Genomic DNA, 14,791 nt, shown 5'->3' with positions numbered 1-14,791 from the left:
AATGCGATTTGCTTTTATTTCATCCTGATCAAATCTGATTTATATTCCTCTGGTTTATAATCATTTAAATTTTTCTGTATTTAACAAACTGATTTGTTTGTTTTATCTAAAGCAGTGCATATGGCTTAGTGTGTGTTAGAGACTTCATTTAAAGTGACAGAGCTTGTGCATATCAATTTCTTTGATAAATTGATGAACCAATGAGCTTGCAGAGTCCAGTGGGCAGCACTGAACTCTGTAAAATGGCAGTTGCTAGGGTTGCATCTGGGACTTGGGGTGTTTGCTGGGGTCATTCTATTGCATAATCCATGAGTGGCTAGCTAGAAGCACTCACTCACTAAATTAAGAGTTACTTGCTTGCAGGAAGTTCTGTGTGGGCTGACCCAGGAGTGGGGGTTCACACAGTGGAACAAGATGGGCCCCAGGAGTGAGGGATTGGGGTGACACAACTATACACCTGTCCAGGAATATCAGAAATACATCTCTTTTAGTTCGCTACTGTTGGTTTTGGATATTTTGTGATTAGTGTGGATATTAGTGAGATACGGTACGCTTTATTTGCAGATTAATAAGGTTTAATGTGCCAGGTTTTTTATAAATATATTAGTTAGATATAAAGCTTAAAATTAATTATAATACATTATATTTATTAAGCTTGGAGAGCTAAGCAGTTACTTAGAAGGCTGTATACAGGAATGGCTTTTTTTAGGGGCCCTGCCAGGGAGTTAGTGGCCTTTGGTCCAACCGGCAGCACCTCCTGCGGAGTTAGGTGTTGATAGAGCACCTTTTTTTTGTTTAAGTGATAATTATTTATATTTTGTTATAAATAATTTTTACTTAATACTTTTTTAATTATTATATATATTATTTATATTAGGTTTTTATTTTTAATTATATTTTATTTTTATTATAATAATTGGGGTTGTTAAAACAACATTTGGTGATAGGAGGGGCGGAGTAAAAGTATGCCCCTTGACAATAAAACAATGTATTTTAGACGTTTAAGGATAAATTGTTGTTTTTATTATTGTTATTTATGTGCAGCTGCAAGCATACAGTATTTGTATTTTGTTTTATTATGTGCCATGCTATGCAGAAACTCAGACATTTATACTATTCTTTAGTTTTTGCCACCTGAAAGATGTCATGCTACAGGGGTCAGAATAGCCAAGCAAGCAATTGAATGCTATGCTAAGCCTGTAGAACAGAGGTCAAGCAACTCAAATTGTACTGGACCTCCAACATTTTTTTTTTGGGTGGTGGTTTTAACTTAATATGCCACCACGACGATTTTTTGATACACATTTTTAATTATGGTTTAAGGCACCCCAGCTGGGGTCTGAATGATTAGTGTTTTTTTGTTGGCAGGGTATATTGCAGAGTGCCGCCTTACTTGTATGCGGGGGTCTTTTAGGCCCTTGAGTTGCTTTAGGGATTTTTTAGTCCACCAAAAGAGTCCCACTGCAGCCATTACAGAAACTATTTGCAATACACACACGAGCACAATGGGATGCAGGGCTAGATTAAAAATCCCAGTGGCAGTGGGGGACCACCCCAATAGGGTTTTTTACCAACTGTGCTTTGTGGCAGCTTTTGCAGCATTTAGGACTTTGATTATTTTAGTTTTATTATGTTTAATTATTAAATTTATAGTTTTTAATTGTTTTTGAATGTGTGTAAGCAGGGTTATTATGTTTGAATGTGTTAGCATGCGTTGTATTAAATTAGTATTGATTTTTAATATTATAGATTGAATATATTTTACAACATTAATATTTACTATTAATAATTGAAATATATTTTTAATGTTTTATAAATTATATTACATAATTTTAATACAGCAACATTGCAATAACATTTGTTTTGGGCAGGATTAATTTTTTTTAATACATTTGATTAATTATAACTTGGGTACATTGCGTGCGTATACAAACACAACTTTGTTTAATGTACACAATGATAGAATTATTGGATAATAAAGCATATTGATAATTTTATATATTTAATTTATTTTTTTTATAAGGGTATGTAAATTGTGTAAGTGGTTTTTTATAAATATATTTTAATTTTGATTTTAATACGGCTTTATGTGTGCAGCTTTGTAAATTAATTGAGGTTTTTTTTTTTAATTTTTATGTTAGGTGTTTAATAGGCTGTAATATTTTATTGTTTATATTGAGGCTTAGGGAGACTATTTTATGTATATTTATGATGCAAGCAGCAGATATTGTTATTACATATGCTATAATTACTTGTGCTTGGGCATTTATTGTGAAATTTAATATTTTTTATTAATGATTTAAGGCTTTTTTTTGGGTGGTGGTAGTATTTTAAATTAATTTTTTTATTTTATTAGGCAGGATTTTATTAAGTTTTTGTTGGATGAGACTTTGGCTTATTTTTTGAGCCCAAAGTTGTGCTTGTATGCAATTTAAAGCTTTGGAGGTAGCATTTATTATAATTTTTGTGAGATTTAATAGGTTTAGGCGTGGTTTTTTATTATTTATTTTTTAGGGTATTAACATATTTTTAAGTAATTTTTTTTTTATATTTTAAAATTGAATGTGTGTGTACTATGGGATTTGATAGGGCTTTAAGGCTTTTGCTTAGGATGCTTAATTTGTTTGTTAAAATTTTTTATTAATTGTATTTAGTATTTTTGCTGATGCTTTTATATTTTTTTAAATATTTTTTTTAATACTATAAGATGATAATGAAAAGGCTTACTTGCTTTCCTGCTTGAGGAAGTTGAGACCACTGAGTAGCCAGCATCTTGGTTATTTCAGTAAAAGGCAAATCTGGATGTTTGGCCTTCATTTTAATTCTCCACTCATTCAAGAATATCACGTACCTAACACCAACAGTGGGCAATATATCAGCAATTAAAAATATATACATTAGTAAGATTCATTTGTGATTATGTATATATTTAAATATATATGTGAAATACCGCCTGGTAGTTAATCCTTTATAAAGTTAGGGAACTGCTAGTTATACAACAACCACATGGTTAAGTAAACCTTCCCTCAAAAGCACTTTAAAGAAAAATTCCCATATGGGTACACAAATCTGCATTAACCTATAGATTAAAAGGACACGACTGCTTGTGACACAGTGCACCCCGTGTACACCCTTATGGTGTGATTGTGCATCATTCATCTTCATCCTTATAACGTAACTGTGTATGGTTTAATTCAAAGTATGTCATGTAAGATATTTTTGGAATACTCATGACACACTGAACATCATTGTTATAATTGTTTGTTTCTTGCAATATCCCATGTGTGGTTATGAGGCTCTCCTATGTAATAAATATATGTCTCACATTGTTTGGAGCAGATCCAGGCAAACACTGAAAGCAGTGTTTGTTAGTTTTATCTAAAGCAGTGTATGTGCTTTGGGTATGTGTAGGGCTGGTGCATATCAATTTATTTGATAAATTGACTAATCAATGAGCTTGCAGAGTCCAGTGGGCAACACTGAACTCTGTAAAATGGCAGTTCCCAGGGGTGCACCTGGGATTGGGGGAATTTGCTGGGTCATTCTGTAACATAATCTCATGAGTGGCTGGCCAGAAGAGCTCATTCACTAATTCAGGGATCGCTTGCTTGCAGGAGGCTGTGCATGGGCTGACCCAGGAGTGGGAGGTTCACACAGTGGGGGCAAGTGCAAGACAGTGCCCAGGAATGAGGGATTAGGGTGACACAGCTGTACACCAGTCCAGATTGCAGATGTCAATTGAGCAATTCACAACAGGTTCCCTTTAGCCATTTCAGTCCATCCCTGCACTTTTTTTATTGGTGGGATTAATAAAAGGTGTTCATCAAAATACAGTTGAGGATTTCTAGCTTTTCCAAGCTATAAATATTTAATAGACTTCAGAGGCCATTTCCAAAGTCTTTAGCGCTCTCTAAACCTCTATAGTTCAGAACCCAAAGTTGCTTTAATATACTGCATACAAGACAACATTTTAGGAGAACTGTAAGTTATCTGAATAACACGTTACTGTAACACACTTACCCTGTTGTAGGGGCACGAGGTGCTGAAAATTCCCTTGGAGGTTTCCTTTTCTTCCCTTTAGGCCAGCCACCTTTTCTTTTCTGGGAAAGAGGGAGGTAAAATACTTTGGACTACCCTGCCTTTCATCTGAAAGTCTCAAAGCAAAGTCTCACTTTATGAAGAGATATGACTACCATTTTGTGAACTATTATGTACACAGAGCAGTTACATGGGAACCTTCACCATACCATCTTCACATTACTACTATTTAAACCTGTATGAAGTACAGTCGTAGTTAATTAGAATGTTATATATGCTCCTATACAATGTCTCTTATGCTTAATGTACAGCTTGACTCCCTTCCATTAGTAGTGAATTAACAACACATACCAGTGGTTGTTACTAAATTATATTAAGTTGGTCCAATCCTGTGTTGTTACTCTAAACATATACCTTTGGCTCACTGGAAGCTTGTTCCTTCATGTCCAGCTGTCCTGCTAACACAACGTGTTGCAGTGCCTGAGATGGCAGATTATGAGGATACACGTGAAGCATCTGACTTCCTGAAGGTATTCCTTTGACTCCACCTGGACAAAAAAAGGACTGTGGTGTCATTAAAGTAAAATGAAAAGCCTTCAGTTATCCATATTTGGAAAGAAATTTCTATCGACTCCTGTTCTTATATCTAGACTATCCACAGCTCAGTCACAGGTTTGAGAAAGTTGTGGGATGTTTTTATTTTTAAGGGTGCTTCTGATAAGAATGGACCCAAAAAGTCCTATCTAACCTTTCTGTCTGATCTTCTATAATGATCTATTAAATTGTTATAATAGGATGGAGGAAAAATTACACTGCAATCACTGTAAAGAAGGTAAGAACAATGTTGGCAGTCACATGGTATTTCATTAAGAGCTTATTACTTTTATGTCAGATGAATCGGACTGTTAATCATGTTTTAGGCTGTTATAATCTATTCAACATTTTAAATATTTGTACTATAAATGGAAATAAAAAAAGTTAATGATTAATATGCTTTTACCAAATAAACAAGTATCAGCATTCTGTACCTCCAGGTAACTTTCCTACTGCTAGGGAAACACTGAAGATTGGGAATTTTTAAAGAAATCCCTTTGTTTAATTCTTGGTTCCATAACTAAGTATAGGTGGTGAATATTGTATACATGGAGAGGACAAGATACAGTCTCACATCCAACATTATCATTGACAAAGGGTACTTGTCTGACCTCTGTCCAATTCTATCACTCTCCCGCACAGCATCTTCCTATCTTGAGTGGAAATGACCCAAACCGAAGGGCTTCTTCTGGGGAAAAAGAAGATTGAAGTTTTCTTGATGGAGAGTGGAGACCATAAAGGAAAGTGGGTTGAATGTTGAAGAGGACACCACGGTAGCCTATTATTTCCCTCCCAGCTCCCCTTAATCCCCCAAAAGTATTGCTCCTGGTGAGGGACAGTGGGCCCTGAAGCCTTCCCTCGCTCCTTATAACATGGACTAAATTTCCAATAGTAGATCCAGGAATTAGGGAGTAGGAAAGGGCTGCTTTTTGGGGCCCCTCTCCTATTTTTATGGGCAGTTTGATCCTCTCCCCCTCCACCTCCAAAAAAGCCTTATTCTACCAGACTGCCCCCACTACTTGTAAGAGGAGGTGAGTCCTGCAGGAAGTAACCCCTGCAACCTTCCCCAAAATGAAACACACATTGATTGACTGCAAGGGCAACAGCAGGTTTAAAAAAAAAATCCTTTCAGTATATCATCTCCTTTTGTTGTGCATATTGGCCTAAATATTCAGGTAATATACCAGAAAACTCAAACTATTTCTATTCTTGAGCAATATTTTACTGCTGTGGTGTTTGGAGATGATCCATGTTTGTATTATACACAGACTATGTAAACTCAGCTATCTAGCAATGTTATACTGTATTTTTAGGACATCTCCATGTCAGATATAGCTAACTAAAAATCCTGTGTTTATCACATATGCTACTTCTAAAATACACATTCCTTCTTCATTTTTACTATGATCTATGCAACATGGGCATTTCAGAACATAATGCAAAACTCCAAAACATCTTATTTTAGACAGTGACTCTGAGCAGTTCAGCTATTCAATTTATTGATGCAGACACTGTCTTTTTTCAGTCTCCACTGGGCATCAGATGCAGTTTCAAAAGCCATACAGTTTATAAAATGCATCACTAAAAGAATGTCCATCAACAGTAAACCTAACCCAACTGTAGTGCTAGTATTGGAGATAAAATATGGTAATCGTGAAAGTGAGTTTCTTTATACAGAGTCAGAAGCAATAGACAAAGATAAACTAAATTTTACTTTTATTGTCAATTATATCACAAGCATTTAAGACAGACAAGTAGTATAAAAAAAGTATCAGAAGTCACATAGTACCTTCTGTTTGTTGTTCCAACTCCATAACTAGTCTTATCTACCATATATATGACAATGCATCTCTATTGGCATTTGCAGCAACAGACAGAATTCTGTAGGAAGAAGATATTTTTATGCATTATATCTTTAATATACAATTACTTCAATTACTCATACTGTATGAAAGTTGCATATTAGGGTGAAATTAAAAAAAATGCCCTTGAAGTCAACAGGAAGACAAATTGCTAAACCAAAGCAAAGTACTTTTAAAAATTCCAACGTCAATTATTAGCATGCTTGGATACTAAGAACTTATCTACACTATAAGTCTTTTTTGTACTGGTGTATTTGGACGTAGCTGCAGCATAGGTGTAAACCTTTAGTGTAGACAAGCTCTGACCACAGAAATACATATTGAGATAGTGTATATTCAGAGAGACACACAGAGACAAGGGACACTGGACAAATTTTCCTCTTATTTAATCCCATGTAACTCCCACTGGCTTCAACAGGGTTCTATGGGTGCAATATAGGAGAATTTGACTAAATAAGCCTGATCTTGCTAAACCACACATCTCCCACTGACATTCAGTACTTCCTAGATCAAGCCCTCAGTGACGTTTTTTGAAATGTGATCTTTAGCAACTACTGAATGCTAGTAGCAAAATATAAAAAAGAGTGATTGATGTGACAAGAAAGAAGACCTGATGGTAAAAGTTTAGCAAACGCTCTGTTGATTTCAGCCCTAAGAACAAGCACGTCTGACTGCTTAAACAGTTTCAGGAGCAGTCCCTAAGGCTATGTCTACACTACCACTTATGTTGGTATAACTTATGTCACTCAGGAGTGTGAATAAGCCACCCCCCTGAGTGACATAAATTACGCCGACCTAAGCGCCAGTGTGGACAGTGCTATGTGGGCAGGGGAGTTACAACCAGTCATTGAGGGTGGATTAATTATGTCAACAGGAGAGCTCTCACCCCTTGTCTTAGAGCAGCTACACTACAGAGCTTACAGCTGTGACACTGTAAGATCTCTAGTGTACCATAGTTAAGACTCCCTGTGTCATTAAACACTGGGATTAGTTAGATTTTTTCAGGACATTGATTTTTGTCTTTCTTTCTTGGCATCCAGAATTTTTATTTTATTTTTAAAAGGAGAAAATTGCCCATCTAAAGAAGAGCTCTATACTGGAGAGGCCCCAGTCTTAGGAGAAAAATAGAAGTCCATCCAACAAAACAACTGTCCCTAAAAAGAGAGAATGGGGGGAGGGGGAAATAGTGTTTATTTTCTCCTGTTTTAAAGATCTTGTTCAAGCAGCCTTTCTCTAGCAGAATTCTAAACAGCTCAATGGTGCATTATGTATTAAAACAAGCATGAGTGAGTCACAGATAGAAGTCCTTAGGGATTTTCTTCTTAAATAGTATAGTAGCCTCTATTTTTATCTCTGTAATCCTCAATCTCTCTTTATTACAGGTAATCACCTAAACATCCAGACTTATGTTCAAGAGAGCCATGTATATGGCATTAGAAATCAATCATTATAGGATGCTTAAACACTGTATCTTTGACACAGATATTGCTCCTCCTCAGCAATGGATTAATGTAAGTCTTTGCTGGTTTCCCCTTCCGTTTAATGTGTATCACTTCCAAATGCTTTATTCCGCTATTCAGCAGCATGGTCACTGATTTTTTATATATGTTAACGTCACTATTGATTTTATGTGATTCGACTATGTATCAAGACATGGTTTTTCAGACTTTGCTTAACTCAGCTATTCTACGCACATAGTACATGAGAATTTTTAGGCACTGTATTTGCAAAAGCACTCTTCTTCAATTAAAAAATGTGATTCCCCAGATATTGCTGTAGAAGATTATATATCTTGGAGAACCTGGCTGCTTCAGAACAACTCCCTCCAGGCACTGACTTCAAACAAAAACACTGTGTACTCTAAATCGAGTGAGAATCGGAGTAGTAAAGACGGGTGATAATATGATGAAGCAGGAACTAAGGAAGGATACAAATGTGAATGTGGAGAGCCATGACAAATCTCTGAACGGTGCCTGATGCAGTGTCCCCTGTCAACATCCTAAGGAACTGTATTAGATAAGTGATAACACCAGGTCATGGCCATGTTTTTGGAGAACAAGCTATGATGATGGAAAAATTATATACATACACGTTTCAACACAGTGAATATAGACTTGTATAGCTCTATTAATATTGACTTCAACCTACAATCACTAAAGCTACGTTTGGGAAACATTTTAGTTCTTAACTGTATTTAGATTGCTTTGACCGTTAAATACTTTGTAAATGTTCATCTGAAATGATACTCAGTAACATGCTATTTTCAAGATAACACTCGCACGGTGACCTATGGCACATTAGGTCAGTGGACTGAGTGAAAAGGAAGTGCATCTTTATGGCTATATATCCTGGAGTAGAAATACCCATATAATAGTATTTTTACTATTAAAACACAAAGATTGGGTTGCAATAAATTATGCATTGTGGATGAAATTCACTCCACCCACACAAAGCACAAGCATTTAGGCTCTAGGCAAATGGAATCTGAGTAGGAACACAGACCCAATCCAAGAATGCAGGGCTCTCATACAGTTACCATTCCATTCTAGAAGCTGCAGCCCCTCGGCACCAGCTGCATGGGGCACTTGGGACACCGGATCTGCAGTTGTGCCCCTAGTTTAGCCCAAGGTGACCTTCCACGCCTGCCTAGGCAGGATTGGCACAGAGAACTTTCCTCTGGTGTGCAAAGGGCTAGCAGGGACCCCATGTGCAAATACGCAGCAGGCCACTTGCGTAGGCAATCCCTATTCTATCCCTGTCAGCCTGCCCCAATAGGGGTGTGACTCTGCATGACTACTGTGTAATTAATAATTTTTCAACTGTATTTTTAAAAAGTTAATACATGAAGGTATACTGCAGGTTTCAGGACCTTGTAGCAACTTCTGGTTAAGCTACTGTGAACTTCTCAGGCTGAAATAAAGGTCTGGAAACCAGCTTTCACAGAAACAAATCATTCACATATGTGAATTTACCCACACATCAACTATTAAAGTGGATAATTATATTCTGCTGCCCTAAAGTTTCCCCTAGGAGTAATTTGTTCTTCATTTCCTGTCCTGAACAGTTATAACATTAATAATATTCAATGCCAAGCTGTGAGTTTTAAACATGGCAATATATTATACATAATTGTTGCAGTGTTGCTATGCACTATTAAACAGTTGCCTGCAGGTGGCTGCATTTCAGTGGTGGATGAAAAACATACAATATAAAGCTAAAGTCTGCCCCTAGACCTGTGCATCTGACTTCCAATTAAAAAAAATTAGAGCCTTCTAAATTCACAAGTTGAGGATCGGGTCCACTATTTATAAATCAGTTTGGAAAGATCTTTGGATTCCTTATTCATAAAGGACAGTAAATAAGTGTCTTTGTAATTCCAAAATATTTAGTTCTGAAGATAGTATTTTTAAAAGTTGCTCTTCATTGTCCCCCGAGCCCTGCTCTCATTGAACTAAATCGCAAAACTGCCATTGACTTCAATGGAAGCAAGGCAGGGCCTAATATTTTCTTGTTTGGGTCTTATACAGCACCTTTCATATTTGAAGTGTTCTCTCTCACATGTGTCACTAAGTACTGAAAAATGAGTTAAAATCTGGTAGCACAGTACCTGTGGAGGCAGCAACAATATATCAACCACTGATCTTGCAAAGCAGTAGTTCTATGCATGCTTGTGACAGAGTGCAGGAAGTGAACAGCTGACCCTACACTCTGATCACTTAGATGCCAATTAGTTCCCCAGTCAAAGCTTATAGAGGTAATTAGATAATCAGACTGGTGGGATAAAGAGACAATTAGCCCCTCAGACCAAATCTAATAATGAGGCACAGGAAGGACCCACTGGGGGAGTAGCGGAGCAGAGCCCTCAAGGAAGGGAGACTCCAGTTCCACCATCAGGTCCTGATGAGATTACCACAATCACTGAAGATATTATAAATAGACTGTTGCAGAGGGTGTTGTAGTGGTATTGGTGGATGGAACTCAAAATAAATGGGAGTGTGAATGCACAATTATGCAGTTTCTTTTGGGCAAAAAGACAGGAATGAGGGTGTGCCCTGTTACAATACTGCTTCTGTGATTTGCTGCTGTGCATACAAAAAGTATTTCTTTAAAAAAATCTTGCATGTTGTCAGGAGGGACTCACGTTTGCCCTGCTGTGGAGATCAGGATTCAATCTGGGCTCTGCCACAGGCTTCCTATGTAAACTTTGGCAAGTCACCAATGGCCCCGATGTCACCTCATGGCCAATAAGCCATCTCCACTGAAGTCAATGACACTGTTTAAGTAACACTTGTGTGTGTGTGTGTGAGAGAATCCAGCCCTTAATCTATGCCTCAATTTCCCCATCTATCAACTAAGTATGATATATGATGATATTCCATTTCTCCCATCTACCCTGTGTGTGTCATATCTAATTACCTGAGTTCTTTGTGGCAGGAATTCTTACTTTACATCCGTACAGCGCAATAGGACCCCATTCTTGGTTGGGGCCTCTAGACCTAATATAAACAACAAACAATAATGATTTCTAGGGGAGTCAATGAGCACACTACAAGGATCTTCTAGATTTCAAAAAGCAAGGTTGATATCTTGCTTAACAACAGGATAGCTTGCTGCTGCTTCTGGAACCATATCTGCACAAGCTCAAAAAGGCTGAGAAGGTTACATATTTCTTTTGACTAGAACCCAATCTATGTACTCAGTAAGAGCACATTCAGATTCTGAAAAATTAAAACCTATTTTATTGAGAAACAGAGTGCTGGTGAGGATACTAGTTTTATCCCCTTATACTTTTATGAAGCTGCATGAGATGTCTAAGACGGTATCAAAGATGAGCAAAAAGGATCAAACTTTAATATGATAGCCATATGCATCATTGAAACTAGATATCTTATTTCAATCATAGCAATAGTTGTGCTGCAATGGAAGTACTAGTTGTGAGACCAAGTTCTGATATAGAACATGAATATTACCCTCTGGTTTCCTCCTCCCCTGGATCAGACCAGCATCGTCTCTTCAATGACAGGAGCCAGCACCAGGTACAAAAATTCTCAAAAGTCACTGGGACTAGCTCATGTTGAATCCACTTTATACTTCAAATTCATTTACATTTCCTAGAAAACTAATATGTGGCATTTAATTAACACATATAATTATTCTTCTCCTTATTTCAAAGACCAGTTATGCTAACCAGGCCCTTGACTTTCATAGACTTTTTTTTTTTTTTTTTTTTAAGGCCAGCAGGGACTATAGTGATCCTTTAGTCTGATCTTCTGCATAACATAGACCATAAGACTTCCTTGAATTACTTCGTGTGAACTATAGCATATCTTTTTGAAACAGTTAATCTTGATTTTAAAATTGCCCATGATGGAGAATCCACCATGACTCTTGGTAAATTGTTCCAGAGTTAATTACCCTCACTCTTAAAATTTTGCACCTTATTTCTAGCTTAAATGAATCTAGCATCAGCCATCATATCTTGTTATGCCTTTGTCTGCTAGATTGAAGACCCCTCTATTTTCAAATTTCTGTCTCCCATGTAGGTACTTCCAGGCTCACCAGAACACTCCTTAACTTTCCCTTTGATATGTTAAATAGGTTGAGCTGCTTGGCATGTTGCCACCCCTTTAACTATTGTTTGGGCTCTTCTCTAAACTCTTCAATTTATCAACATCCTTCTTGAACTGCTGGCATCAGAGATGGACACAGTACTACAGCAGCATTTGCACCAGTGCCAAATAAGAGGTAATATAACCTCTCTCAATATTACTGATTATGCATGTAAGGATCTGTCATATAGGACAGAACAGCTCTGGTGTGCCCCCTTCTGGCCAAACTTGGTGTTGCAGGTGTTCCTGTCTCAGTTTCCTCCTGTAGGTTTCATGTGATTCAGGTCTCCAAAGGGAACATGTTCAAAGTTCAGTTGCTGCTGTAACAAAAGTTGTGCGAGAAGGGTTCCAGAGCTTGGGCTCTACCCTGAGCCCAAATGTCTACACTGCAGTTAAACATCCACATAGCCTGAGCCAGATGACACTGGCCAACTGTGGGTATTTAATTACAGTGTAGACATGCCTTCTGACTCTAGCAGAGTACTGACTCCTAGGCCATTTTCTTGGAGTCCTTCCACCTGAGCCCAACTCCTTATTGTTTCTCTCAAAGTGAGTTCTCAGCCCTGTTAAAGACATCACCCACCTAATCAGGACCAGTGGCTGGTGATGGGGTAGCTAATCCGGTACAGGTGTAGGCTGAGCTCAACTACCTTTACAGGGCCAGCCAATTTGTGACAATCACGTTATGCTTTTTGACCACCCTGTAGGGGTGGAGGTGGTTCCTGTTTAACAGATTATCCACTCTGAGTTGACTCCCCTACCCTAAATCTTTTTCAGAGTCACTACTTCCCAGGACAGAGTCTCCCAGCCTATAAACTTGGTCTCCATTCTTTGTTCCTAGATGGCTGGCCTTACATGGGGCTGAACTGAAGCATTCTTCGCTTTCACCCATTTTACCAACTGATCCTGCTCCTTCTGCAGCAGGGACCAGCAGAGGCTCACGATACTAGAAAGCAGCTATCCAAGTAGTAAAGCTGTACTCACAGCCAGTTTACAGCAGTGGATAAAAGTCACAGTCTGTCCACTAGTTCACAATATAGCTGACATGCCTAGACCTGGAAGCCTCCCGCAAATACTGTATTTAACAGCGGCTTCGAAAGGTAACAAGCCTTTAGGGGGATTAAAACCTACAACTGTCTGGCCTGGGGAAAAAATGCTAGCAATTTAGTTCAACTGAGACCTGTGCCTAAGCGGGGATAGTGATAATGCATAAAATAATGAGACAGGGTGTCTTAATCTTAACGTGCATCCGTCCAGCTTTGTGACAGCGTTAAACCCAGACGCAGGCTTTCTGAAAACAGCAGTATGCCACCTCTACACGCTGCCTGGACTTCAGTGGTGCCAAATAACACACAACTGCTGTGCACGCCTAGCCGTTTTATGGCGGGCAGCAGCAGCTGTGCTGAAGAGACAGAGGGGGGTAAACACCCCACCGAGGGGAAATGAGAGGGGAAGAAGGCTCGAGGCCCGCTTTATAGGGAGACGCAGATTGTGCCGCGGCGGGTTGCAGGCGCTGCCTAGTAATAATTCAACGCCGCGCAGGCAGCGGGGCGCTAGCGGCCTGCCAGCGGCGCTCAGCGCGTGAGCAGGGCCGGCTGCTACCCCGGGGGAACACCAGCTCCACGCCGTCTCCCCGTGGGCGCCCTCAGAGCCTGGCCCCTAGGGGGAGCCGGTTCGCTGTGCAGACTAGCGGGCCAAGGCCCGGGCCGTGCGCAGGGCTGGGGAGGTGCGCGAGCCGGGAGAGCTGGGGATCCCCTCCAGCGGGGCCGGAAACGCCACTACCGCCGACTGCTCCCCGGCTCCGCCGGGCGCCTGCCCCCTTCCCTCCCGCAGCGCTGAGTGCCCAGGCCCCTTCCCTCCCAGCGCCCGCAGAGTCACCTCCCGGGGCAGCAGCCGCCTCCTGCCTCGCCTCCCTTCCCCGGAGCCGGGCCCAGCCCCGGCGGCTGCCGCAACCCGCCCGCCCACTGCAGCAGCCGCCGCCGCAGCCGCCTCCTCTCCCCGCCCCGCTCCGGCCGCTCCTCCTCACCCGCCTGCTGCAGCCGCCGCGGCCGTTGCCCGGGGCCCAAGCGGGCAGAGCCCCGCGCCTTGCAAGGAGACGGAGCCTCCCGAGGGCAGCGCTGGGCCAGGACAGCCGGGGCGGGCACCGTGGTGGAGCGGCGCGGCGCTCTCCGCCTCCCGGAGGCGGGTCGGCAGTGACAGCTGGAGAGCATGGGCGGGGTCCCGAGCCGGCCCCTAGGTACAGACACTGGGCGGCGCGGCGCCGCCTGCTCCCCGGCTGCATCCAGACGGCGTTGCAGCCGCAGCGGCAGGTTCCTTGCTCCGGTGGCAGCGTCCCAGGGCTCGCGCAGGGATCCCGGCGGCTCGGCGGCGGCGCTGGTGAGCACCCCGGGGCCGGGTGGCGGGGTGGCGAAGGATGCTGCTGGGCACAGAGCCTCTGATGGCGGGGGGCGAGTGGGTGCCAAGTGCCGCCCGCCCTGGGGGAGCGGGCACGGCTGGGCGCTGTGCCAGGCTGCTGCTTTTTACCCTCCTCCCCGTCTCTAGCCCGTCGAAAGCGAGCCCCTCCCCGCCCATCCTTCTGGCTACTGGGAGCTGGACCGGGCGCCGGGACCCCCGCCCTGCTGGGTGGGGTGCAGTAAATTGCGTTGCCATCTCTAGCACCGCCGTGAGCGGAGATCGAGGGAGCGGGGG

General features: G+C 41.1%; 2 protein-coding genes across 3 annotated transcripts in view; one reads left to right on the top strand and one right to left on the bottom strand.

Moving 5' to 3' along the window:
* Window positions 1-14,252, bottom strand: part of LOC137158606 (high mobility group protein 20A-like) — a 40,386-nt gene extending 26,134 nt beyond the window's left edge. Inside the window, exons 1-7 of one of the 2 annotated variants that reach the window (XM_067556415.1) lie at window positions 14,130-14,252; window positions 10,911-10,990; window positions 6,422-6,513; window positions 5,244-5,320; window positions 4,453-4,586; window positions 4,021-4,100; window positions 2,728-2,851 (exon numbers count right to left, since the gene is read on the bottom strand). In XM_067556415.1, coding sequence (XP_067412516.1) covers window positions 2,728-2,851; window positions 4,021-4,100; window positions 4,453-4,586; window positions 5,244-5,320; window positions 6,422-6,465 — 459 coding nt within the window. In that variant the 5' untranslated portion in view covers window positions 6,466-6,513; window positions 10,911-10,990; window positions 14,130-14,252. The remainder of the gene's footprint in view (window positions 1-2,727; window positions 2,852-4,020; window positions 4,101-4,452; window positions 4,587-5,243; window positions 5,321-6,421; window positions 6,514-10,910; window positions 10,991-14,129) is intronic. The other variant, XM_067556416.1, reaches the window with a different exon arrangement.
* Window positions 14,253-14,360: 108 nt separating this feature from the next.
* The window catches only part of JAKMIP1 (janus kinase and microtubule interacting protein 1), a 201,555-nt gene continuing 201,124 nt past the window's right edge, over window positions 14,361-14,791 (top strand). Inside the window, exon 1 of the mRNA XM_067556414.1 lies at window positions 14,361-14,479. The gene's annotated coding sequence lies outside the window, so the exon portion shown is untranslated. The remainder of the gene's footprint in view (window positions 14,480-14,791) is intronic.

The sequence above is a fragment of the Emydura macquarii genome, unplaced genomic scaffold (genome assembly GCF_026122565.2).
Source record: "Emydura macquarii macquarii isolate MOO-44397 ecotype Brisbane River unplaced genomic scaffold, CSIRO-AGI_Emac_v2 contig_1768, whole genome shotgun sequence".
Lineage (NCBI taxonomy): Eukaryota > Metazoa > Chordata > Testudines > Chelidae > Emydura > Emydura macquarii.
This window is presented reverse-complemented; position numbering and strand designations above follow the sequence as displayed.